The sequence below is a fragment of the Astyanax mexicanus genome, chromosome 11 (assembly GCF_023375975.1).
Source record: "Astyanax mexicanus isolate ESR-SI-001 chromosome 11, AstMex3_surface, whole genome shotgun sequence".
NCBI lineage: Eukaryota > Metazoa > Chordata > Actinopteri > Characiformes > Acestrorhamphidae > Astyanax > Astyanax mexicanus.
The window spans coordinates 45097501-45123814 of record NC_064418.1 but is presented as its reverse complement, the minus strand read 5'-3'; the positions used below and the strand labels follow the sequence as shown (position 1 = coordinate 45123814).

Here is a 26314-nt window from a genome sequence, read left to right as displayed (position 1 = left end):
TAGGGCCACCCTGGAGCTTAGAGATTACCTGCATTTAAACTGGTGCTATGATACAAAAAAATACATACCTACATACCTGTGCACATGCTGAGGGTAGTCCAAGATTTTGATGATTCAATGTCTTTTAGCAGCTTTAAGTGTGAAGGTGTGAAAGTGGTGCAGTGCCGGTCTCTGGGCGCAGAGGCAGGTGTATTCTGACCCCTGTCACTCGCTCGCTCAGCACTGAGAACATGTGGCAGGTCTAATAACCACCCCAAACCCCAAACAGCAGCCCCCCGCTTCAGGCCACGCTGAGGCAATTAAACGGACGAGGGAGACGTCTGATCCTGACAGCCGGATAATTGAAAGAGAAGTGAAACTAAACTGCCGGCGTCGCCCCAAACTCCCCAACTTCCTCTCAAACTACTGCAGAGCCTGAACACTGAAAAATATATAAACCCAGGCCTGTTTAAACTGATACACTAACTAATTACGGAGACATTTTTGAGTTAACTCAACTTAGTGTAGTAAACTGAAATTCTCATAACTCACATACTGTTTAGTTCTGTGATCTGTTTTGGGTTTTCTATTAGCTTACAGCCAATATTAGAATATTATATAAGACCAACTGGTATTTTTGGCAGTGTGGGCAGTGTGCCAAGTCCTGCTGGAAAATGAAATCCACATCTCCATAAAAGTTGCCAAAAGAGGGACGCATGAAGTGCTGTAAGATTTTGTAGGAAAACAGAGATGTGGATTTCATTTTCCAGCAGGACTTGGCACACTGATCACACTGCCAAAAGTACCAATTGGTCTTATATAACATTCTACTTTTCTAAGACACTGAATTTTGGGTTTTCATTGGCTGCAAGCCATAATCATCACCAATAAAATAATGTGTGTAATAGATCTATATCATATATGAGTTTCACATTTAGAACTCATTTACTGAAATTAAATAACTTTTCAATGATATTCTATTTTATAAGATGCACCTGTACACTTGTAATATACTTTATGAAAATACACATTAAATATATATTAGGTGTATTAGCTGTATGAGCTGGTCTGCGCACATGGATTGAAAGCTCTGGAGTGACACAACTGTCTAACTGCCTTGTTAAAAGAAGTTGTACAACATTTAACATTCTTTAAACCACAGAGTCAAATGTGTATTGGGAATACATCCCAGAAGGCATTACCTCCCAGAGTGGACAGTGCAGTGGGTAGTAATGATCGTAATCACTGTAATTATCTGACTAGAATCATCCATATAAACAGATATGTGAAATTACATCCGCATTCAATGCCACACACTTATTCCATTGGTCTGCATTGTAGGGTTAAGCTTTTCTAAGACAGGGCAAAAGTCATTGGACAGGATTCTACACTGTAAACTCATACGTTGTTTAAACTCAAACACTTTAAGTCTGTTTTACATAAAATTGGAGATTTCTAAACAATACTCAACTATTTTGAGTTAGTTGAACATCCGTGGGCACAGATACTGAACTATTCAAACTGAGATCTTTGAGTTGAACCAACTTATAATAACTGAGTTTAGTCTGTTGCCATTGGCAGCTTCTTTTCCATTGGCTTCTGTCACAATCTATTTGCATACTGGGTGTGTCCAACAGTTTCTGACTAACACTCACCATCAGTGTGTAGTGATTCCCTCTGGGCTACCTTACAAATAAATCAAGTTCTACTTTAGTTGTAATAAATAACTTGATGTTTTAATTTATGCTAACTCAAGTTTTTATTCCCCATTACTTAAAAAAAATAAACATAAGCAAACCAGCTGCCTTAAAAAGTTAAGTAAAGTCAACTTATCCGGTCTTACAGTATAACAAAAATAAAAGAGTTAAATCAACCTTTAGTTGTAATAACCTGATGTTCTAAGTGATGCTAACTTAAGTATTTTTTTTTACCCATTGCTTAACTTTTTTAAGGCAACCGGTTTCCACTTCAACTTCTCCAGACTTACAGTGTAGTCCCAGATCCCATGATATTGCACATTATTTAAGGGAGAGTGTGTGTATGGAAGAGCAGGAATATGAAAAGATGATTAATGTTGATTCTTTAGGGCTGCTCTTTAAACTCCACCACCTAAGACTACACACACACACACACACACACACACACACACACATACGCACACACATTCTCTCTTTGAACTCTACAGCTACAATAAAATTAAAATTACACAGCAGCTCACGTAATTAGCTAACATTGTTCGTAAAAAAAGACTCTTCGCCGCTTTGTTCCGTCACGGCTCATAATTAAGGACGGTAAAAACACGTCTGATTGTACTCCTGACCTGCAACTGTCGAGCGTCCGCAAATTTAATCACACAGTTCCCCCTGATCACCTGATTCTTCTCCACGCTCAGCTCCACCACCGCTTAACTACAACTCACACACTCACACACACTGCTCTCCAAACACAGAGACGGTGTGTCACAGTGTGTGGGTAATAATAAACCTGCTGAATTAATAATACAACCCCATCACGCACATCTACACAGCCAGTCTGCTGCTGAGCTTCAATAGAACAAGTTAAACAGAAGCTTCTTTTAAAGCCTCCTACACAAAAACGCTGGAGGAGAACGCTGAGCGCTGTGTGCTGTGTGCAGTGTCTGTGACATTATTAGATAGAGATTATCATATCTATGTATATATGTATATAAATATGTGTATCTATCTATCTATCTATCTATCTATCTATCTATCTATCTATCTATCTATCTATCTATCTATCTATCTATCTATCTATCTATCTATCTATCTATCTATCTATCGATATAAAGAGAGAGGGATAGACAAATAGAGGAACTGATGCCTCAGGTAGATATACTGTATGTAAACTAGTAAAAGCGTGGTATGATTAGACAATGGGGGTCCTATATGGTAACACTTTATTTTAAGGAACACAAATTAGGTGCTTATTAATGTCTTATATATATATATATATATATATATATATATATATATATATATATATATATATATATATATATATAACACAGTAGACAATGAATATATATATATATATATATATATATATATATACTGAGAAAGAAAGTAAGAGATATATCAACTGATGTTTATTGTCTACTGTGTTTAACTGCATCTATCTATCTATCTATCTATCTATCTATCTATCTATCTATCTATCTATCTATCTATCTATCTATCTATCTATCTATCTATCTATCTTTCTATCTATCTATCTATCTATCTATCGATATAAAGAGAGAGGGATAGACAAATAGAGGAACTGATGCCTCAGGTAGATATACTGTATGTAAACAAGTAAAAGCGTGGTATGATTAGACAATGGGTGTCCTATATGGTAACACTTTATGTTAAGGAACACAAATTAGGCGCTTATTAATGTCTTATTATTTGCTTAATAAAGCCTTAATTAGACATTTGTAAATTATGTATTCACTACTATTCACTAGGCTTTATTCTGTGTTATTAAGTGTTATTGGTGCTTAATTAGGGGTGTATTATGTGGAAATGATTAATAATGGCTATATTAGTTCTTATAGTGCACAATAAACAATTATTGTTAAGCAGATTATTAAGCATTAACTATTAGCTAACTCTGCATGTTATTAGTGTATAATTAGCAGCAATTCGATCTATATGTGAGTTTGGAAAGGTTATGGCTGTGCTAGAATCACTTATTAATAAGTCAATAAGTGGTCGCGTCAGTGTGTCTTCGCTATCGTAACAACGGGAAAAGTACACCTTGCAAAGCTGTAAGGTGTAAAAGGCATGCACTAATTCTCTTAATTCAATCAATTCATGGGTGTATTTTATATGCTATAGGTAATGTGAAAAAAAAAAAAACAATCAGTGTGTCACTTGCCATTCCCTTTAGAAGCCAAGTGTGCTCTGACTTTTAAAATAGCCAATTGCTATTTAAATGGTGCAGAGTTTCTGCGCTCCTCAGCTGATGAAACTGATCTGCTCATTCAGGTTGTGAAGGTGCATAAGCAGCTCATTTACGGGAACAGCAATGTTATTTTGTTTAGTATTCTGTTCATTGTTAATGTAAAAGTTTGTGGGTTTGTGAAAAGGGTTTGTGCACTGCTGCACATAATTGGGTGTGTGTAATGAGTTTGGCAATATGGGGTCATCTGTCTGCTCACCATAAAACCAAACACTAAAAAGGTCTCAGAGGCCAGAGCAGATGTCATGGTGGCTAAGGTTCAGCTTACGACAGTGCTAGGTGGAGCAGTAGCATTAGCGTTTAGCGTTAGCATTTAGCCACAGCCACGCTGATGCATGAAAGGTAAGCAAACACCCCGCAAAGACAGGAAAACAGAAAAACACGAGTATGTGTGTGTGAGGGCTTGTTTCCTTCGATATTCCGCCTACGTCTGTCAACATCGAGCGTCTGACAGTCTGAGCCTCTGTTTCTTCTCGCTCTTTCTAATGCTGCTCTGAACCCAAACAGAAAACCTTCCCAGAGCACCAGAACAGGGCAAACCAAACAAAACAAACAAACAAAGGAGAGATTATTACAAAAATCATACAGCAAAACTGCAGTTCAGGAACATCTGAGCCGAAAAATCAAAGCATCAAATGCTGCTCTGAATTCAAATGAAGTTGGTACCACAGTCGGTATTGTGTCCCATGACTTTTGCCACGTCCCTTGGAAGCTAAAGCTAAAAAAAACACTGCACTGACTTGTTCTATCAGACTGGATTGACATTACAATCATAATACCATCAAATGTAGTAATAAAAAAAAAAAAAAAAAAAAAAAAACATTTACTAATTATTTTAATATTTAACTAGATCAGCAGGTTGATGACTAATAGATATTTCAGCACCCCCTTGGACAGCTCCCCACTTTCAATAGATTATTTATCCATGTAATAAAGAATAAATGAATGGGATTCATTTTAAAGAGCTCATTATTAATCAGCCAATAATCTGGTGATTTACGTACGCTGAAAAAAAAAAAAAGATGATTAAAATTTACTTTAAAAAAAAGTTTCGCAACTTTCTGCATTTGCTTTTTTTAAGTAAATTTAATTTCAGATAAATTTAAGTAACTTCAACTTTAAAATAAAAATTTCAAGACTTAAATGTTACATAAAAGTAAATAAGTGAACTGGACTTCAGTCAATCCTTTCTTTTAGTAAACTTTACTTAATTTCTGCATACAATACTACCTAATTACAATGACTTAATTTATACAATATTATTCAAATAAGTTATTCCTGAAATTTAAATATTTTTAGTTAAAACACATTCAAATATTTATATAATCTCAAAGGTTTATTTTGTAAACAGTCTCACTGTCTCAACACATGGATGGCATGTAATGCAATCTTTTCAAATAATGTTTGAGATTATGGAAATATTTAACTAAAAATATTTAAATTTCAGGAATTATAATATATTTTGTATCCTAAATTATTTAAGTAACATTGTATAAATGAAGTTATTGTAATTAGGTAATAATGTATGCAGAAATTAAGTAAAAGTTACTAAAAGAAAGGATTAATTCAGCAAAAATAAATTAAGTAAAGTTTACTAAACAAGAGTATTGACTGAAGTTCAGTTCACTTATTTACTCTATGTAACATTTAAGTCTTGAAACAGAGCTGAAGTTACTTAAATTTATCTGAAATTAAATTTACTTAAAAAAAGCAAATGCAGAAAGTTGCAAAACTTTTTTTTTTTAAATAAATTTTACTCATAATTTTTTTTCAGTGTAGGTGTGAGCGTGGCCTATGTAGGTACTCAAGATCAGCATGTTGATGGCTGGGAGTTGTTTCAGCACCTCTGCTTTTGGACAGCTCCCTACTTTTAGTGGATTATTAATGTAATAAAGAATAAATTAATAGGATTCATTTTAAAGAGCTAATTATTAATCAGCCAATAATCTGGTGATTTACGTATCTGGGACACATGTATTTATTTTCTATCTTATGTTTCTTTCATAGTCTCTCTTTTAGAGGATAAAATAGTGTGTTAGCCCAGCTAGCACTGAATAAAACTACACCCACACACATTTACAAAGACATATCAAAACTGACACACACACACACACACACACACACACACACACACACACACACACACACACACACACACACACACACACACACACACACAAACGCTGAGTAACGTCTGTCTAGTGTCATCCTGACAGTTTGACAGCCAGCGTTGGTGTTCTGGCTCCTCCAGCAGCGCATGTCTCTTAAAGCAGGTCAATCTGAGGCTAAGCACAGCAGGTGAGGAAGCTCTCAGGCCTCTATAGCTGCTCACAGATTCACCACAGATCACTAAACTCACTACAGGAACAAAACACAGCTAAAACCAGGCATTCACTTACAATTAGTGAGAGAACACAAGCATTGGCTGAAGCTCCATCTTTAGTGAGAAGACTTTAACAAGTTCCTGTGTGTTTATCTGCTTCAGAGAGTCCTATTCTATTGGCAAAACGGGTAATCTCTAGGGCTGGCCCGAATAGCGTTTTTTGAGCTCCGGATATTCGGCACTGATTCGAAGCGAATATTCGAATATTCGTTTTTAAAAAAAGAGGTAAAAAAAAAAAGAAAAAAAAGCAAATCACGGCCCCTTTAATCCACTGAAAAATGTTCAATTTGCTCTGACCGACGAGACATATTCACCCCGGATTTTTGGTGTTTTTATCCCGGATTTTTGTGTTTTCACCCCATATTTTTTCTGTGTTTTTAGCCCAGATTTCTTTGTGTTTTCATCCCGGAATTTCTGCTGCCCTACACCGCGGCTTATCCGCTGCCTAAGCAGGCTAGGAGGCTGCTGCTGCACGGTTTCTCCGCTGCGCAAGCCAGCCCAGTAAATTGCTGTTTGTGTTTTCACACTTAGGTTATTTGCTTAAAAAAACAAAACAAAAAAAAAACGTTTGTTCAGGAAGTATTTTATATTCTTAAACATTGTTAATTATATTAGAGGACAGTCATTGTAAACTGTACTTGGTCTATTTCGGTTAAAGGATTGTGCAGGGCATATTACTGATTTTGTATTTTTGCACTTGGGCTATAAGCTCAATATTAAATATTTTGTTTGTTTAGAAATTATTTTATATTTTTAAACCATGTTAAATTATATTAGAGTAGAGGAAATTCGTTCAGACATCATTTTTGTAGGCCAGGCTTTTGTAACCGATTTAGCCCCTACTGTTGCCACATTACCCCTTACGTTTTATTATATAAATCAGTTTCGTTTTTTTATCATGTATAATAGAGGTCTGCGCAAGACTGATTTTTAAACCCACTCTTCCACGCTCCCGCGTTTCTGTCTCGTTACCGCTCCGCAAAAAAATTGCTTCTTTTAATCCCGCGCCCGCCCGCCACATACACGTTTCTGCCGCTCCCGCCCCACGTTCCTAATATAAATTAAATAAACTACATTTAATGCTTCAAATTTACTTATATATTTATTAAAACAGCAGCGCTGAATAGTGCGGTCCCGTTCCTTACCCCAGTCCAAACACCATCGGTGTGTGCGTGTGTGTGTCGGTCTATCCTGCGCGTTGAGAGTTTTCTTTAGGTTTTTTTTTTTTTTTTACAATTATTACAGTTTTCTTAACTATTTATTAATTTTCTCCCGCATCGTCTGGATTAAACTCCCGCTCCAGCCAATAACAGTTCAGTTCTGTCCCGCGAGCAAGATTCTGACGGGACCCGCGAGAACAGAAGTGGTTAGACTGAGGTGGAACTCTGGAAAGGAGAAAAAAAACGAATATCCGAATACCAAAATTAAAAACCGAATACCTACTCAACGAACGAATATCCGAATACCCGAATATTCGGGTCCAGCCCTAGTAATCTCAGCTTGTCCAGAAATGCATGTGTAAAGCTGTCAATAATGATATAAATGTGAAAGTGAAAGAAAACTCTCAGACATAATGAAAACTCTCTCTCTCTCTCTCTCTCTCATTCTTCACTTTCCTCACTCTTTTTCTCTTCACCTTTTCATTCTCCTCTTCTCTCTCTCTTTTTCTCACTATTTTTCTTCATCTTTCTTTGTTGTTCTTTGTTGCTTCTTATTATCTATATGCCACCATATTTCTTTCTCAGATCTTCTCTCTCTCATGTCCTTTCCCTCCCTCTCCTCTCTCTTTCTCTCTCTCTCTCTCTCTCTCTCTCTCTCTCTCTCGTTCAGCTTTTGTATTCTGGGGCCTCAATAATGCTCAAAGTGGTTGGGGGCCTAAGCTACCCAATTATGATGCAAAGGGGAATCAGGCAAGGGTGCCCTCTTTCGGGCCAATTATATAGTCTTGCAATTGAACCCCTATTTTGTAGGTTAAGAATGAAATTGCAGGGGTTCTTGGTGCCTGGACTGAGTGATAGAGTGGTGCTATCTGCTTATGCAGATGATGTGACTGTGTTCATTAAAGAGCAGGGAGATGTTCATAGTCTAAATCAGGCCTTGTCTCTTTATGAGAGGGCATCCTCAGCTCGGATGAATTGGGGAAAGTCTGAGGGCTACATTGTGGGACAGTGGCAGGACAGAGGGTTTCCTGTGTTGCCAGGAGGTTTGAGGTGGGGAACACAGGGTTTGAAGTATCTTGGTGTGTTCCTAGGAATGCCTGAATACCAGGAAAAAAACTGGGAAGGAGTATTGGAGAAGTCTTGTGCCAAGCTATCTCACTGGACCTGGGTCCTGCCTCAGCTCTCTTATCGGGGCAGAGTCCTGGTGGCCAACAACTTGATTGCCTCCAGGCTGTGGCATAGGCTCACAGTGCTGGAGCCGCCTGACTCCTTGGTTAAAGAGCTTCAGAGTAAGCTGGTTCGTTTTTTTTTTGGTCTGGTCAGCATTGGACCCGTGCACCTGTTTTATATCTACCTGTGGCTGAGGGAGGTCAGGGTCTGATTGACCTGCGCAGTAGAATAACTGCTTTCCGGCTACAGACAGCTCAGAGGTTCTTGTTTGGTCATGGACTGGCATGGGCTGCTACAGCGAGTGCTCTGTTGCGTAGGGTGGAAAACCTGAACTATGACAGACAGCTGTTTCTGTTAAAATTACAGGGACTGGACTTTTCCAGGACCACTGGTTTTTATCAGTCAGTTTTAAGGTCTTGGTCTCTAGTACTGAGGTGTGAAAGATCTGATGCTCAGGTGTGTGTCCCTATTGAAGAAGAGCCTTTATTTTATAACCCTTTGATTTCAGTTGCAGAGTTGACTTTTAGAAGCATTCGTTTGCGGTTTTACAGGCTCAAATTACAAAGTTGGGTGATCTACGGGCTGGTGGGTGCTGGAAATCAGGTGCTGTGTTGAGCACAGAAACAGGAATCCAGTCTGTTCGGCTGCTGCAGAGGATCCTGGGAAAAGTGATCTGTACATTGCCTTTGTCTTTTAAAAGGGCTCTAAGAGGTGAAATAGAGGAGGACCAGGGGCCTTTTCCATCCCTGTCTGTTGCTGCTGAGGTTGCAGGGTATCAAGAGGAAGAGGGGGCACTTCTTTCTTTTGCTGTTCCACATTTGGGCAGTTTTGCCGATGTTTCTAAAAAAGCACTGTATGGCACCTGTGTGAAGGTCATTAATCGAGGTGCTCTGATTGGTTTAAAGGAGTCTAGGTGGTTAGGTTGCTTGGTATCAGACTCTTCCCCTCGAGGCTGTTGGAGGTCTCTTTACAAGCCTCCGATAGAAAAGCGTACAGGTGATTTACAGTGGAGGCTTGTGCATGGGGCTATAGCCACTAATAGACACGTGTCCCATATTGACTCCACTGTGTCGAGCGAGTGTCCTTTCTGTGGCACTGAGGAAACTTTACAGCATTTGTTTCTGCGCTGTGCCAGACTCAGGGGTGTGTTAGACTTGCTCAAAACATGGAGCAGTGGTCTGGGGGTACAGTGGACAGATCATTTGTATGTCTTTGGGCCGAAATATGTTGCTTCAAGGAAAGAAAAGCTGTGTCTATTAAACTTCCTGATAGGTCAGAGTAAACTGGCTACTTGGCTTTCCAGGAGAAATAAAATGCAGGGGGGCGGAGCAACAGACCCAGAGGAGATGTTGAGAGTGGCAGTGAGAATTAGGCTTCGAATTGAACATGCCTATTTTAGGATGACCCATAATCTCCAAATGTTTTATCATGTGTGGGGTCAGGGTGGGCTATTATGTGAACCTGATGAAAATGATGTTTTACTTTTGTCTTTTTAATTTCTTTTTATTCCTTTCTTTTTATCACTAGTGATATAGGATAATAATGTGTCTGTTTTAAGAGAGATTTTTTTTTCTCTCTCTCCATGTTCAGGTAAACTATTGTTATAATAAAGTTGATTTCAAAGTCTCTCTCTCTCTCTCTCTCTCTCTCTCACACACACACACACATACACACTTCTTTTTCTTTCTCTTTAGTTCTTTAGTTTCTTTTTTCTGTTCCATCTCTGTTTTTCTAGTTCCTGCTGCTCCGTTCATTCACTATTTTTGCTCTCTCTCTTTCTGTTCTCTCCTTCTCTCCCCCTCTCTAGCTTGCTCCTCCATTCTACTGTTCTATCTCTCTTTCTCTCTCTGTCTCTCTCTCTCTGTCTCTCTCTCTCTTACACAAAAACATACACACTCTCTTTAGGTCTTCACTTTCTTTCTCTTCCTGTTTTTTTTTTCTTAGTCTCTCATTCATTTACTAACTTCTTCTTCTCTCTCTCTCTCTCTCTCTCTCTCTCTCTCTCTCTCTCCCCCTCCCTCGCTTGCTCATCCATTCTACTGTTCTATCTCTCTTTTCTCTCTCTCTCTCTCACAAAAAAACATACACACTTTTTCTCTCTCTTTAGATCTTCACTTTCTTTCTCTTCCTATGTTTTTTCTAGTTTCGCGTTCATGTACTACCTCTGTTTTCTCTCTCTCTCTCTCTCTCTCTCTCTCTCTCTCTCTCTCTCATACACACACACACACACACACACAAACACAGTGTGTTTCAGTGTGTCAGCAGTGCTCCCCTCCGAGGGTCTGCGTCTGCAATAAGCCACCTGTAAATAATGTATATGATGATGTGGCTCTGAAGCGCTGCTTTATCAATAATGTAAACTCAACACGGCGAGCGGCTGCAGAAACACTGCGTTTAGTCTTTAGTCTGACATCAATTACACTATATACATCTAAACACACACACACACACACACACACAAATTACCATTACCCTCTCTCTGAATCAGGGTTGTGGGGGTTCCTCAGCTGAATAAAGAAATGGGGATAATAAAGCAGATCTGATGCAGCGCCGCTCGGCCTGAAACCACAGCACAAACTAAACCCAGTAAAACTCAGACAGAACGAGCCGAGCTGCAGATACATCATCACTAACCAGCCTCTGCAGAGACAGAGCAGCTGAGCTTCCTGTACAGCGTGAGCGAGGTGGACAGCTCGTCTTCTGCAGGATGTTTGCACAGGTAGAAGTTGCCACTTCCAGGCTGCTGCTATGCTGTTGCTCTGTGGCGGCTGTCCCAAGATGTTTGTCCCAAGTCATTGTGGTTGGTAAAGGACTGCAACGATGCTATGGAGTTATATATACTAGTTATATCCGATGCTATGGAGTTATATATACTAGTTATATCCGATGCTATGGAGTTATATATACTAGTTATATATACTAGTTATATACTAGTTACTCCAAGTGGTTGTAATGGTAACAACATACTATAATGTTGTTAGATGGTTGCGATAGTTTCCTTGGTGGTTTCTATGGTAAACCATGCAGTTGCTAAGGTGTTGCTAGGGAGCTGCTTGGTGGTTGCTACAGTGTTCCTCAGCGGTTAAGCTGTGAAGCAATGCAACTGATCTAAATATAGCTTGATCTAAATATACAGTAACAGTCATTCTTTTGCATTGTATATTACTACTAAAATCATCCGAACTAGGAAGAAAAACATAAAAAATATTAAAGAAAAAACTGAGAGATTCTTCAAAGTAGCGCCTTTTGCTTAGACGACAGATTTTCACATCTTGATTTGCAGATATTGATTTTGAATTATGGTCCAGCTTTCTTTAAGTGTGTGTATTTGTGTTTTTTAACAAATACAAATATAAGGTAACATATTAAAGCCAATGTTTAAGCTCCAATGTAAAGTGGAACTTGAATTAAACACTGAATCAATAAAATGAGATTTCTAGCTAAAAGGATGGGCCGGGCAGAGTTTTCTGTTAAAGTGAGACTGACAAGATCTCCTTCCAGACTTCTGAATCCTTAGTCGGAAAAAGAGACATCTGAGCAGATAATTGTACAAAGCTTGACGGATAAATGAAATATATGTCATAATAGTTATTGGCTCCTGCTGCAGCTCAGGCAGCATTTGGGTCAAGACTATTAATTTGACGGAATCAATGTTCTGGAAGAAGATTAAAAAAAAAAATCAATCACAGACTCCTCAAACAACACCTGCCTGAAGAAGAGCTAAAGAAAAAGGGTTTTAACTTTCATTAGAAAAGAAGCTCCCAGATGTTTTAGGAACAGATTTTTACTCATTCTGGCTCAGCAGTTCTGATGGTTGGCTCACAGGAAGCACAGCCAGATGCCTACAGTCCTAATGTGGCTTATATAGTTCATTTACAGTGTTATAACTGTGTGATCTACTTTCATTCTCTAGATAGATAGATAGATAGATAGATAGATAGATAGATAGATAGATAGATAGATAGATAGATAGATAGATAGATAGATAGATAGATAGATAGATAGATAGATAGATAGATAGATAGATAGATAGATAGATAGATAGATAGATAGATAGATAAGTGAAAAGTGGACCTGAATACCCAGGGCCCGAGTAGGGAGAGGGGCCCATGAAAATCCTTTCCTTAAGTACTGGCTTGGATAGGGGCCCATTGATATTGAGAGTGTACAGGGCCCACAATTTGCTGCTACGCCCCTGATCTCAGCACTCAGAATGTTATACTTATATAGAACTCCCACAAAAAGTTATATTTGCTGTCTGAAAAATAGATTTTAAAAAGATTTTTATCTACAACATTTACTATCCACTAATAAAGTCTACTAAACCTTCACTGTCTTAAAGAAAAGTCTCCAAACCATCACTGATTGGTGGAAACTTCACACTAGACCTCAAGCAGTTTGGACTGTGTGTCTCTCCACTCTTCCTCCAGACTCTGATCCCTTGATTTGAAACCAAATTAAATGTTAAATTTACTAATGATCAGTGATGGTTTAGAGATACATGTAATCTGCTGGTGTTGATCCACTGTGTCAATATATCAAGATTTCCTGGAAAATCTTACAGCACTTCATGCTTCCCTCTGCTGACAACTTTTATGAATATGCGGATAAAAACATCTGAACAAACCTTAGACACCCAACAAGACTTCTGTGGAAAGATCTGCAGCCATAACAGACCAGGCCCATGGTACAAAACGAAGCATCTACTGGAATAAAGTTCTGGAAGTTCTGAAATAATTAGCACTGTAAGCTGGACCACAGTATCCGCTCTTACCTTGGCGATCTGCACACACCAGTTGAGGAGCAGCTGGGAGCCGATGTTGTCCTTGTGCTCGTGGACGTAGTCCAGCAGGCAGCCGTGGGGCATGAGCTGGGTCACCAGCTGGATGGTGGGGCTCAGACACACCCCTAACAGACGCACCAGGTGGGGGTGCTCCATGCTGGCCATGATGAGGGCCTCCTGGAGGAGACATAAAGAAGCTCAGACACAGAGGAAACATATAGATAGACGTAGATGTAAGAAAATTTGGGATTAGATATGTATAAGCATCTCTAAGTAGTGATAATATGTTTATATGTACATTTTGACACTGGGTTTAGCCATACAAGGGTGTAAACGTGATTTTTTTTCCTCTATTTCCCTATAAAAAGGCTCTCATAGGCTATATTGAGGTAGTGTACCTCCTGGTGAGAGATCACTGATTGATTGAAATACAGCACACTCAAAGACATTATGACAGGCATGAGAAAAGAGGGATATTTCAACAAACTGGCAACCTATACTGTTACAAACTGGAACCATATCATCAAGCCATCATATATGACAGTCAGCTACCCCTCGTAGTGATACGAGGGACCAGGACAGCTTAGTGACATGTGATGACAATGTTCAGCAGGATATGCCCAATCATATCTCCTCTTAATTCTAGGCTAGAGGTGCCAACTCATATTTAAAACAATATTTAAAGTTTATGTTATTCTAACAATTGAACACCTCTTTTCATTAATACAGCTCTGAAAAAAAAACAAGAGACCACTTTAGTTTCTTAATAATTTTCTCTGATTTTGCTATGTGTTTTATGTTGAGTAAAATGAACATTGTTTTTTTTTTATTTACTATGTAACATTTCTCCAAAAAAATATTGTCTTTATACACAAATTTTAAGAGTTTAGAAATCAATATTTGGTGTTTAATCACATTTTCCATGCATATTGGCATCATGTTCTCCTCCACCAGTCGTACACGCTGCTTTTGGATAACTTTATGCTGCTTTACTCCTGGTGTAAAAATTCAAGCAGTTCAGTTTGGTTTGATGGCTTGTGATCATCCGTCTTCCTCTTGATTATATTCCAGATGTTTTCAATTTGGTAAAAATCAAAGAAACTCAGTTTTTAAGTTTTTTTTTTTTTTTTTTTCCAGAGCTGTATATTATATATCTGCTTCCATATACACTATGCCCCATTACCATTACTCGGCCATTCACACACACACACAAAACAAAACATTTTACTCAGTTTTCAATGGCCCTTAAGTGGACAGTTGCAGTGAACGGAGCTCAACGGCCGTTAGTATGTTGGGATTTATCAGCCCTCTGATACTGTAGTTGCATAATACAGTCTTCAGAGTGAGCTAAGACTCTCAGCGCGCTCTCACAGGTCCTAAATCAGCTCTAATATCAGGCTGAGCAGCAGCCAGCAACACTTACCCGCCTGACACTATCTATCATCCCCTCGCTCTCAACCAGACCCACAATACACTCCACTCAGCCCCAGACCCACAGCCAGAGAGAGTGTGAGTGTGTGAAAGGTGTCATCACTCTGCTGGAGTTAACATCTCAGCTCACACACACTTAGACACACACACACACACACACACCTACAGGCACACCTGTCACAGCTCACACACTCTAAAGACTGATGCTGATCAGTTTGTGGCTCAACTGAGAGAGTCTGACTGTTGAGAACGATAGAGGGTTAAAAAGGTGAAGAAGTTCATCTGCATGAGAATAAGCACTGAAAATAAAATTGCAATTAAAATCAAGGCTAATAAATTGTATTTTTACTTTCTTTACTGGCCAAGGAATAGGAAGGCTTGTAATAGTAAGAATAAATAAGATTATTTACACAGAAAAAAAAAAATGAGTAAAATTTACTTTCTGCATTTGTGTTTTTTTTATTTAATTTCAGATTAATTTAAGTAACTTCAGCTCAGTTTCAAGACTTAAATGTTACATAGAGTAAATAAGTGAACTGGACTTCAGTCAATCCTTTCTTTTAGTAAACTTTACTTCATTTCTGCATACAGTATTACCTAATTACAATTACTTAATGTATAAAATATTACTCAAATAATGTATGATACATAATATAATATAATAATTCCTGAAATGTAAATATTTTTAGTTAAAACACACATATTACACTGTCTCAACACATGGATGGCATGTAATACATTCTTTATACTAGTAAACTAAAAATAATGTATTACATGCCGTCCATGTGTTGAGAGAGTGTAATATGTGTGTTTTAACTAAAAATATTTACATTTCAGGAATTATAATATATGATGTATCATAAATTATTTGAGTAATATTGTATACATTAATTAATTGTAATTAGGTAATACTGTGTACATAAATTAAGTAAAGTTTACTAAAAAAAAGGATTTACTAAAGTTCTGTTCACTTATTTACTCTATGTGACAAGTCTTGAAACCGAGTTGAAGTTACTTAAATTTATCTGAAATTAAACTTACTTAAAAAAAAGTAAATGGAAAAAGTTGCGAAACGTTTTTTTAAGTGTACCACCTGCCTTATTCTCAACTTCCCAACTCATCTCATCCAAAAGTATGGGATACGGAGCACCATTATTCTAGAGAACAGAGATCCACTGCTCCACAGTTTAATACTAGGGGGTTCAAATCCCTCTTAGAGATCATTCCTGACATAAAGGTTTGGTGCCACTAGGGTTAAGTTTGCTGATTTGCTCCAGGGAATCCTAATGTTTTGAACTGTTCTTTCCATGCACTTCACCCCAGCTGCTATTTGCCATTCTTTTTATAGGTCACTTGATGTCATCCTGTGGTTGCTGACTGACATAAAAATTGACAAAATTGATGGTCAATTTCCAGACCTGAACCCCTTATTGAAAAACCTCTGAATGTAATCATGTAAGGAGTAAGAAGACATAAGTTGGTCGCAAGCCATCAAACTAAGCTTTTTTGTGCCAGGAGTGGAATAATGTCACCCAAAAGCAATGTGAAAGACTGGTGGAGAGCATGCTGAGACACATAAAAGCTGATTTGCTCCAAGGAATCCTAATCTATTAGTGTTACTTCTTTACAGAAACAAGACAAAAGTAAAAGTATGGGATTTGGCACATTTGTATTAATTGCTATGGGTGCAACTCCAACCATTTCTTTTTTTTTTACCACAACAGAACACTTCCACATACAAAACCAACACACATACACACACTCACTGGTCACTCAAACAGTCAACACTACACACAAAACACACATAACGCTCATCCACACACACTAGTAAGGCTCTCATTAAGCAGTCAGAAATAGACACAGCACTAAACGGGTCTCTTGGCGGCGTTTCATGGCCGTTGCATCATTCCGGAGTGAACGAGAGTCGTTTTGGGTTTTTCTATTTTTCCGTTTGAACTGAATGGAGCTGGAATGGATCTGACTGAAGCCGCATGAACAGCCCTACAGGCTCACTGATATCACTCACATCCATGAACTCCACGTTAGCTTTAGGGCCTGTCGCCTCGTTCAGGATCTTAATGGCCACTGGGATCTTCACCGTCTCACCCTCAGGCACCCAGATCCCCTGAGAGAGAGAGAGAGAGAGAGAGAGAGAGAGAGAGAGAGAGAGAGAGAGAATAATTAGATCTGTTTTTAGATCAGCTTCTGACATTACGAACATTCTGTTTATCATGTTTCATTATTAAATGGATCATTTAGCCTTAATTAGAGGGCTCCTAAAAAACAAAAAACTTTATTTAGATGTCTTTTAGATCATCAAGTGAAGTGAGTGACATTTAACTATTATAATCTATTAATCTATTAAATGCAACTGAACTCTGAGCTCAGTGTAAATGATTCTCTATGGAGTCTATCACTTAAACCAACCCTTGAGGCTAACTCTTCACCTAAACCTTAATGCAAAAACCTAAACTTTACCTCAACCTTAAACATAAACCAACCCTCGAGCCTAAGCGTTTATCTAAACCTCAAATCAAACCCTAAACCCAAACCTAACCATAAGCTTAAACCTAACCCTAAACATAAATCTAAACCTTAAACCTAACCCTGAACCTAACCTTAACCTTATACCAACTCTGGAGCCTAACACTTAATTTAAGTCCTAAATCTAACTCTAAACTTAGCCTTAACCTTGAACCTTAGCCTAACCCTAAGCCTTAAAACAACCCTGGAGCCTAATGTTTCATCTAAACCTTAAACCTAACCCTAAACCTTAAACCAACCCTGGAGCATGACACTTCATATAAACCTTAAATCTAACCCTACACATAACCTTAACCTTGGACCAACTCTAAAACCTAACCCTAATCTAACCCTAAGCCTTAAACCAACCCTGAAGCATAACCCTTCATCTAAACCTTAAATCTAACCCTAAACCCATCCTTAACCTTAACCCAACCCTAAAACCTAACCCTAAACCTTAAACCAACCCCGGAGCATAACCCTTTATCTAAACCTTAAATCTAACCCTAAACCTTAAACCAACCCTGGAACCTAACCCTTCATCTAAACCTTAAATCTAACCCTAAACCTAACCTTAACCTTGATTAAACCCTGAAACCTAACCCTAATATTAACCTAAACTGTAAACCCTCTAACCCTCAACTCTAACTTTCAATTATAAAGCCTAACCCTAACCTTAATATTAGCCTAAATACACAATGTTAAAATCTGTATATCAAGTCTATCTCTTTACTGCTTGACCTGTGCCTTCTGTACATCTCTACCTCCGTCTGCTGTCTGCTCCACCTCCACCTATCTCCTCCCCCTCTAAACCTAAACCTTAAATCAACCCTACAGCCTAAGGTATAAGATAGGGGTGGGTCCAAAGAGTGAAATGGGCTTCAGCCTACAAATCACTCAGAATGTAAACCTGTACCTTGTAGACAGTGCCAAAAGCTCCTGCACCCAGGATCTTCACCCTCTTCAGCTCCGTCTCCTTCAGGATCCGTAACTGAGCCTGGTTAGGGGCCGTTCCACTTGGGGTCAGGGGCTCCACCAGCTGATATAAATAGATGAAAAAAGGACATTTGTTTATTTATTTAATTTAAATTTAAATTTTCTATCTTTTATGCTTTGATTGTTTTGCTCTATTTTGATTTCTATTGTATGGTATTGATGATGTTGGTGATGATGATGTTGATTATTTTACTATGTATTTTCATATTGTATTTTTTATGCAATGTAAAGCGTCTTTGAGTATCCTGAAAAGCGCTATAAAAATAAAATGTATTATTATTATTATTATTATTTATTAATAAATAAAACAAAGAAAACAATGATGGTATACAAATATAAAAATTTTCCATGACACCCAAGCCAATATCCTTTGACCTTAGTTCACAATACAAACACACATTTCCAGGGTTTGTCATTTTGTTATATTCCTCTGCTGATTGGTAGAGATGGTACAATCAGGTTCACAGAGTTACGGTTAAGTTCAGCACCTTCTCCAAAAAGATTCAGTACCAGTCAAAAGTTTCAACACACTTTCTAACTCTCCTGATCTAAACCTGATGAACTGAGATGGTGATTTGAGGTGATTTAATTGGGATGAGCTGAAGCTTCACAGAGTGAAGGAAAATAAGAAACTATTGTTCAGCACCTCCAGGAACTCCTTCCTTCAAGATGCTGAGAAAACTATTCCAGGTGACTCTCCCTCATGAAGACACTGAGATTATGCAGAATATGCAGATCTGTCCTCAAAGATACATGTAATACTTAATCTAAACAAAACAAAACATTAAATGAGAATTTGAGTGGTACTGTACACTGACTAGAAAAACTTTAGGGTTTTAAGTAGGGGTGTGACGAGATCTCATGGCACGAGCTCTCGCAAGATTAAAACGTGATGATATTTCTCGTCAAGCATAAACCTGTCTCGCGGGGGGAAAAAAAACAGTTTAGTCTGGACTTTTTAAGAGGGATCTGGCAACCCAGTAGCAATAGCCACTAGAGTGTGGTGGCGGAGCAGTGAGAGCAGCTCTCAGCAGATGGGGTAAATTCAGGCATTTGTATAGAAGATGCTTCTGCTACTTTTAAGTTGTATGTCTGGCTGCATTTTGGCTCCAGTGGAAACGATAAACAGTAACAGAGTGACCAACAAGACACAAACCATATGTAAATACTGTAAGCAAATGATTTTTTTTCAAATAAAACTCTAGTTTTAAGCCATTTTTCAATTTTGACGTTCTGACGTTATTTAAAATTGTATTTTAAAATCTTGTCTCGTCTCGTTCTCGTGAACAAAGTATCGTGTCTCGTCTCGTGATATTAGTGTCATGTCACACCCCTAGTTTTAAGGGATTTAAGGGGTAAGATAATTTGCAATCTGTCCTTCTTGTTTTGTTCCAGAATTATTGACCAATTAATGTAGTGTGTAATATTAAAAGGTTTTAGGTAGGGAGTGTTGCAGTGGGATTGAGACCAATAATGAGGCCCAGAACCTCTGAAAGTCTGGCCATGACCTTCAACCAGAACTTTAATTTAAGAGGACACATCCAGAAAGCACTTAAATAATGGATTATTAGGGCTGGGAACTCATTGTATTTGCTGCTAGAGTGCATGGACCAAAATGTGGCATCTCTATTGTGTGACTCTATTAGTTTAACACAAATACATATATCAATACAGCTTCAGTCTCTTAGTTGGATGTTTTGGTGTCTCCCCAAAGAGAGATTGATTGGTCATGGCCAATTTTTAATGGTTTTTAATCATCTGATCTAGGCTCAAACATGCAAAGTACATTATCTAAAATTCAATCCAATCTAAAATGAATGGGATTACAGACTCCAAAGGCAACAGCAGTTAAATACTGAATGTAAAGCCAACAGCCTTGATATATAAAACCAGGACAAGGACAAGGCTGAGGCTGTTCATGTGCCTGATATACTATACTATAATATAATACATTACAGAACTGTGCTCTGCTCTACACGGCCTTTCAACTAAAGCCCCTTCTTTTTTTTTTTTTATCTAACCAACGCAGCCAATGACATGAACCAACAGAGGACGAGTTATCTAGGAAAAAAAGAAAGAAAGAAAGAAAAAAAGAAAGAAAAAGTCAAATTAACCGCAGGGTGCGTGGCGGCAGATGACACGTTTGGTGTAATTAATTAGGTCTTTCTTGGTCGTGCGACGCCGAGTAGTATTTGAATGGACAAAGTGCCTGGAAAGAATGACAAAAGCCCGGGGCTATCAAAGCCGAGTTGAAATATGAGCGTGAGGCAGAGATAAGGGCTGAGCAGAATGAGAAGTTTAAGGTGGGAAAGGGAAAGACAGAGAGAGAGAGAGAGAGAGAGAGAGAGAGAGAAAAGCTTGAGCTGATAAAACCGTGATGCCTGCCGCCGCGACAGAGTGGAAACGGTCGCAGGAGGGCAGGGCAGAAATCATTGTTCTACCGCTATTGGAAAGGAAAAGAAAAAAAATAAAATAAAACGAGACGTGAGGTGAGGTGAGGTGGGAAACGGATGAGGAGAGGAAGAAGACAAAGAGCGAAAATGAAATGAAAAATGACGGAGAAATGAGAGAAATGAGGAGAGAGTGAGGGAAAGAAAATAAGAAATGAGAAAAATCAAAGGGCAAGACAGTGGGGAGAGAGAGAGAGAGAGAGAGAGAGATAAAGACATAAAAAAGAGAGAGAAAGAGAGAGAGAGTGGGAGGGCCACAGTGGAGTCCCTGGGCTCATCATGGATGGCTGATTAAAGCACAATAGCTGTTCTTCATTTAAATGGAGTTCTAAATCAGGAGCCCTATAGCGGAGGACTGAAGGAGAGGGGGAGGAGAGAGGTGGAGGTGGAGCAGAGAGCAGACGGAGGTAGAGATGTAGAGAAGGCACAGGCCAAGTCGTGAAGAGATAGACTTGGTATACAGATTTTAGCATTGTGTCTTGTGCTATTTCCTTTTATCAGAAATATACCAGAAGTCTATGACTCTGTGGCTGTCTGAAGCCGAGGAGATGGGGAGCTGTCCACTTTGGCGGTGCTGAAACTCACAATAAGTGAGCTGTCCTCCAGTTCCAGTGTTAAAATAGTCTTTCAAGTAAGCTGGAGAAGTTGAAAATGAAAAAAAAAAAAAAAAAAAGTGGGAAATTAAAAGTTTTTAGTTTTGATATTTTTTTTTGCAGTTCATCAAGAAAAATGCAAGGCGAAAGTAAAGCTTGTATTATTCTTTTCACAATTAGTATTTTCATTTTTTTTTTTAGATTTGACTGTGAAATACCTGTATGGTAATGAAAAAGAAAGAGCAAAAAGCTCTTTTTAATGTTTTTTTTTTTCTTTCCATTTCTCCCCAGTTTACCAATTTACACGGCCAATTATCCAACCCACTCATTAGGACTCCCCCTATCACTAGTGATGCCCCAACACACCAGGAGGGTGAAGACTAGCACACGCCTCCTCCGACACATGTGAAGTCAGACTCCGCCTCTTTTCGAACTCTTGCTGAGTAGCATCACAGCGCTAACACTCGGAGGAAAACGCAGTGACTTGTTTCTCATACATCAGCTCACAGACGCAGCCTTGTGCTGATCGACATCACCTTCTGAAGTAATGTGGGGAGAGAGCGCTATCTACTGTACCCACCCAGAGAGGGAGCAAGGCCAATTGTGCTCTCTCTGGGCTCCGGCAGCTGATGGCAAGCTGCATGAACAGGATTGGAACGCCTACTTTAAAAAGCCATTTTAATTCTATTATTTTTGTCACATATTACCCGTGCTCAGGTGAAAAATTTAATTACAAGTGAGGTAATATTATATTTATTTATTTATTTATTTATTTTTTTGTTTTTGGTAATATTTACCTCCCATATCACCTCCCATATATGATAGAGCTCCATCATTCCAGAGAACACAGTTCCACAGCTTAATACTTGGGGTTTGATATGACTCTGTCCTTCACTGGCATTCCCTCTACAGTATGTCCAATTATTATCCATTCTCTCAATGAAATATAAGGCTGAGCAGGAATATATAAATTGTGTCTATGCTTTTGGCCGCCAGTGAGACTTCAGGACTCGGATGGTCTCTCTGACAAGCCCTCAGCACTGGGCTGTGGAGCAGTGGAACTGGTTTCTTTGTGATGGAGCTCCATCCAGCACCTCTAGGGGTGAGTTAGAGTGGCAGAACTAATCATCATGGTTTTTGCAGACATGTACTTTATTTCCAATTGGTTTCAATGGGAGAGAAGCATTTTGCAGTCTTGACATCTCTCGTTCTCGGCGCTTGGCGTGACTGTTTTGTGTAGATTGCTCCAGGCATTTGAAGCTTGGGAAAAAAAGCTCAGCTCAAATGAGTTAAAGAGGTGAAGTCATGAGCATTTTTATATCTGTGCTGACCAATCGGATTAAAGGAAAAGAGTTAAAGGGCACAGTGGTACAGCCTGCTCAATGTGCGCTATCTTAGTTTAGGAATGAGGTGTGTTCAGGTAAATATCTTGCATGTTTCTATCTTAGTGGTGAGAAATACAGGTACCACTGACTGATTAAAACCCTGGCAACAGTCAACAGTTAGACGCCACTTATAGACACTTATGGACACTTATGTACATAAATTCAACTTGTACATCAGCAATAAACAGAAAAAATAATAAAATTACATTACTTTACCCTTAAATGAGCTGCTGGTGTATCTTCACAGTGTGAATGTGCAGGTCATTGTCCTCTGCTGAGATGCACAAAAGCACCGCGCTGTTAAGATATGAACGTGCCCAAGTCAGAGCTCACCTGGCTCTTAAAGGGAATGACAACTGGCACACTGATTGGTTTATTTCACGTTACACCCAAAACAAACTTAGAATTAATTAAGATAATTAGTACATGTATTTTGCACATGTATATTCTTCTATTTCAAGCTGAATAAGTAACTAGTAAAATAGGGCCCATAATGAGAATCTCTATTTCGGCTGGGGTTGGGGTAACAGAGAGTCTATTTCAGAGGCAGAACCAATTAAAATCTTTATTTTAGTGAGAGGTGGGACTTTGTTATTTTGACACACTATATAGCTCAAATGCCGTTGTTGTTCTACATAAATGTCTGCCCCTCAAACCCCCCAACCCCAAATAGTTACAACACACACACACACACACTCACACACACACACACACACACACACACACACTCCGCCATGGCTGTATGAGCTTGTCCAATGTTGTTTTTGGACGGCAGTGCCGGGAAATCCCCATAAGGGCCTGAGAAGGGCAAGGCTAGCAGAAGACTCCTGTCAGCTCTGTGTGTGTGTGTGTGTGTGTGTGTTGATTATCCCACTGCTCACTGCCAGGCAGTAATACAGTGCAGGCTTAGCGCTAATGCTACTGCAGCTGTAACTCACACACTGCGGGCTAAAAACTACACAGCTACAGTGTTCTTACTGATTAATCATGGGTGTGTTTTGGGCGTAACAGGAAATGAACCAATCAGCGTTTCATTTGCCATTCAGGAGTCATGTGTTCTCTGACTTTGGCGCGTTCATATCTTAACAGAAGGTACACCAGCAGGTAATTTAAGAGAACAGCAATGTTATATTATTTTATTAATTCTGTTTATTATTGATGCAAAAGTTGGATTGTATTCCTAAACTATGATGCTATTTTAACAGTGCGGGTGCAAGGCTTGAAAATAGACTGTTGACAAGGTGTAAGATAGCAATAAGCCTCACGACACACCTTGCGCAAGGTGTGCGAGAGGGCTCTAACATTTCAGCTGCTCCAACAGGTAACAGTGTGGGAAGCTGTGATGTGGATGAAAATGTACATGAATAAGCCAGGATATCCACTGCTTTTTTTGGAGTAAATTTTGTTGGACAATGAAACTGAAACACCCGGTTTTAGACCACAATAATTTATTGTGGTGACGGACAGTTCTGGTGGAAACAGGAGAGTTAAGGTGCACATTGAATTCTGCCGTGATTTGATCATCCGTGGTTTTAGTTTTTTCGGATACAGTCCAGGTTATCACCCGAACATCCCTTTCAGACAGCTTCCTCTTATAGCGTCCACAGTTAATCCTGTTGGATGTGGTTGGCCCTTCTTGGTGGTATGCTGACATTACCCTGGATACCGTGGCTCTTGATACATCACAAAGACTTGCTGTCTTGGTCACAGATGCTCCAGCAAGACGTGCACCAACAATTTGTCCTCTTTTGAACTCTGGTATGTCTCCCATAATGGTGTGTGCATTGCAGTATTTTGAGCAGTAAAACTGTGCTCTTATCCTGCTAAATAAACCTTCACACTCTTACTGCTCTTACTGGTGCAATAATGTGCAATTAATGAAGATTGGCCACCAGACTGCTCCAATTTAGCCATTAAACACATCCCACACTAAAATGACAGGTGTTTCAGTTTCATTGCCCAAACACTGTACTTTCTTAATATACATCTCTGCTTACTGAATAAGCAGGTGACTCAATACTTGTGTTTATATAGAGTTGAGTATGTGAACAAATGCTGTCTGGTATTTTTTTGAGAGTTGTCTTGATGAAGCAGCAGTGGGTGGAACAGAGCCTGGGGAAGTGCGAGAAGTTTCAGCTGCAGAGCCATCACATCGCATCCCGTCTTTTCTCAGATCAGAAAAACTCTGGAAGGGCTGGACAGTAAAGTTACAGCACTCTCTCTCCCTCTCTCTCTCTCTCTCTCTCTCTCTCCCTCTCTCTCTCTCTCTCGCACTCTCTCTCTCTCTCGTAGCCTGAGGGTGCTGACACTTCAGGCTCTCTCAGCACTTCAGAGCAGAGATGACAAAGCTGAGAAAGAGGGAAAGAGGGGAGGGCGGGGGTGTTTTCATGTTGTTACAGTAATTCCATTACTCTCTGATCTCCTCTGGACTGGCTCTAATGAAGCCTTTGCTGGTTTGGGGCTGTAATGAGCTGTGGGATTGGTGGCTAAGCAGGAAGTAATTAAGGAGAGTTACCAAAGAACTCAGACACACAGAGAAAGAAAGATGGAGAGAAAAATGAACAAAATAAAAAAAGGCACAGAAAGATGTTCTCGCTTTATGGTCTTGAACAATTCCACGACTAATTAATTTGTCATTTTTAAACTTCCTACATCTCCAAATATTAGTTCTTGTTATTCTGTAACTAAATATGAACTGAGCTGATAGAGAGCTTTTTAATAATGTCAGGTCATAGTTGAGTTAGAATTAGTTGATTGACAACTCAAATCAGACTTAACTCGACTTGAAACTAAACTGGAACTCAGAACTCAAACTGGAAAGACACAATACTCTCAATTGAACTCAGGCGTTCTCTTCCCTTATTGACAACTCAACTCAGACTTGCTCTTAACTGAATGTCAACTCAACCCAGACAATTACTCTTTACTAGGTTTGCTTTTGAATAATGTGCAACTCAACTGAAGTCAAACGTACAATTCTCAACTCAGACTTACTCTTCGCTTACTGATAACTGGATCCAATACAACTAGCTAACATGCAACATAACTCAGATTTGCATTTTACTTGCTCTCAACTCAACCCAAACTTACTGAAAATTTACTTAGAGTTAGTATCAACTCAGAATTGGCCTTCACTTACTGACAACTCCACTCAGACTTGCTCTTAGCTGACTGTCAACTCAACCTAGAATATTACACTTTACGTAGATTTGCTTTTGAATAATGTGCAACTCATCTCAAACATACAATTTTCAACTCAGACTTACCCTTCGCTTACTGACAGCTGGACAACTCGAGACAACTAGCTAACATGCAACTCAACTCACATTTGCATTTTACTTACTCTCAACTCAACCCATACTATTCCATAACTTACTGAAAACTTGACTTAAGAGTTAGTCTCAACTCTGAATTGGCCTTCATTTACTGACAACTCCACTCAGACTTGCTCTTAACTGACTTTCAACTCAACCCAGAGAATCTCTTTACGTAGGTTTG

The 26314-nt window shown here is 39.0% G+C and overlaps 1 protein-coding gene across 1 annotated transcript in view; it reads right to left on the bottom strand.

The window, feature by feature from the left end:
• Window positions 1-26314, bottom strand: part of LOC103033543 (receptor tyrosine-protein kinase erbB-4) — a 555493-nt gene that overhangs the window by 49234 nt on the left and 479945 nt on the right. Inside the window, exons 18-20 of the mRNA XM_022680070.2 lie at window positions 18309-18431; window positions 16896-16994; window positions 13430-13615 (exon numbers count right to left, since the gene is read on the bottom strand). Of these exons, the coding sequence (XP_022535791.1) occupies window positions 13430-13615; window positions 16896-16994; window positions 18309-18431 (408 nt within the window). The remainder of the gene's footprint in view (window positions 1-13429; window positions 13616-16895; window positions 16995-18308; window positions 18432-26314) is intronic.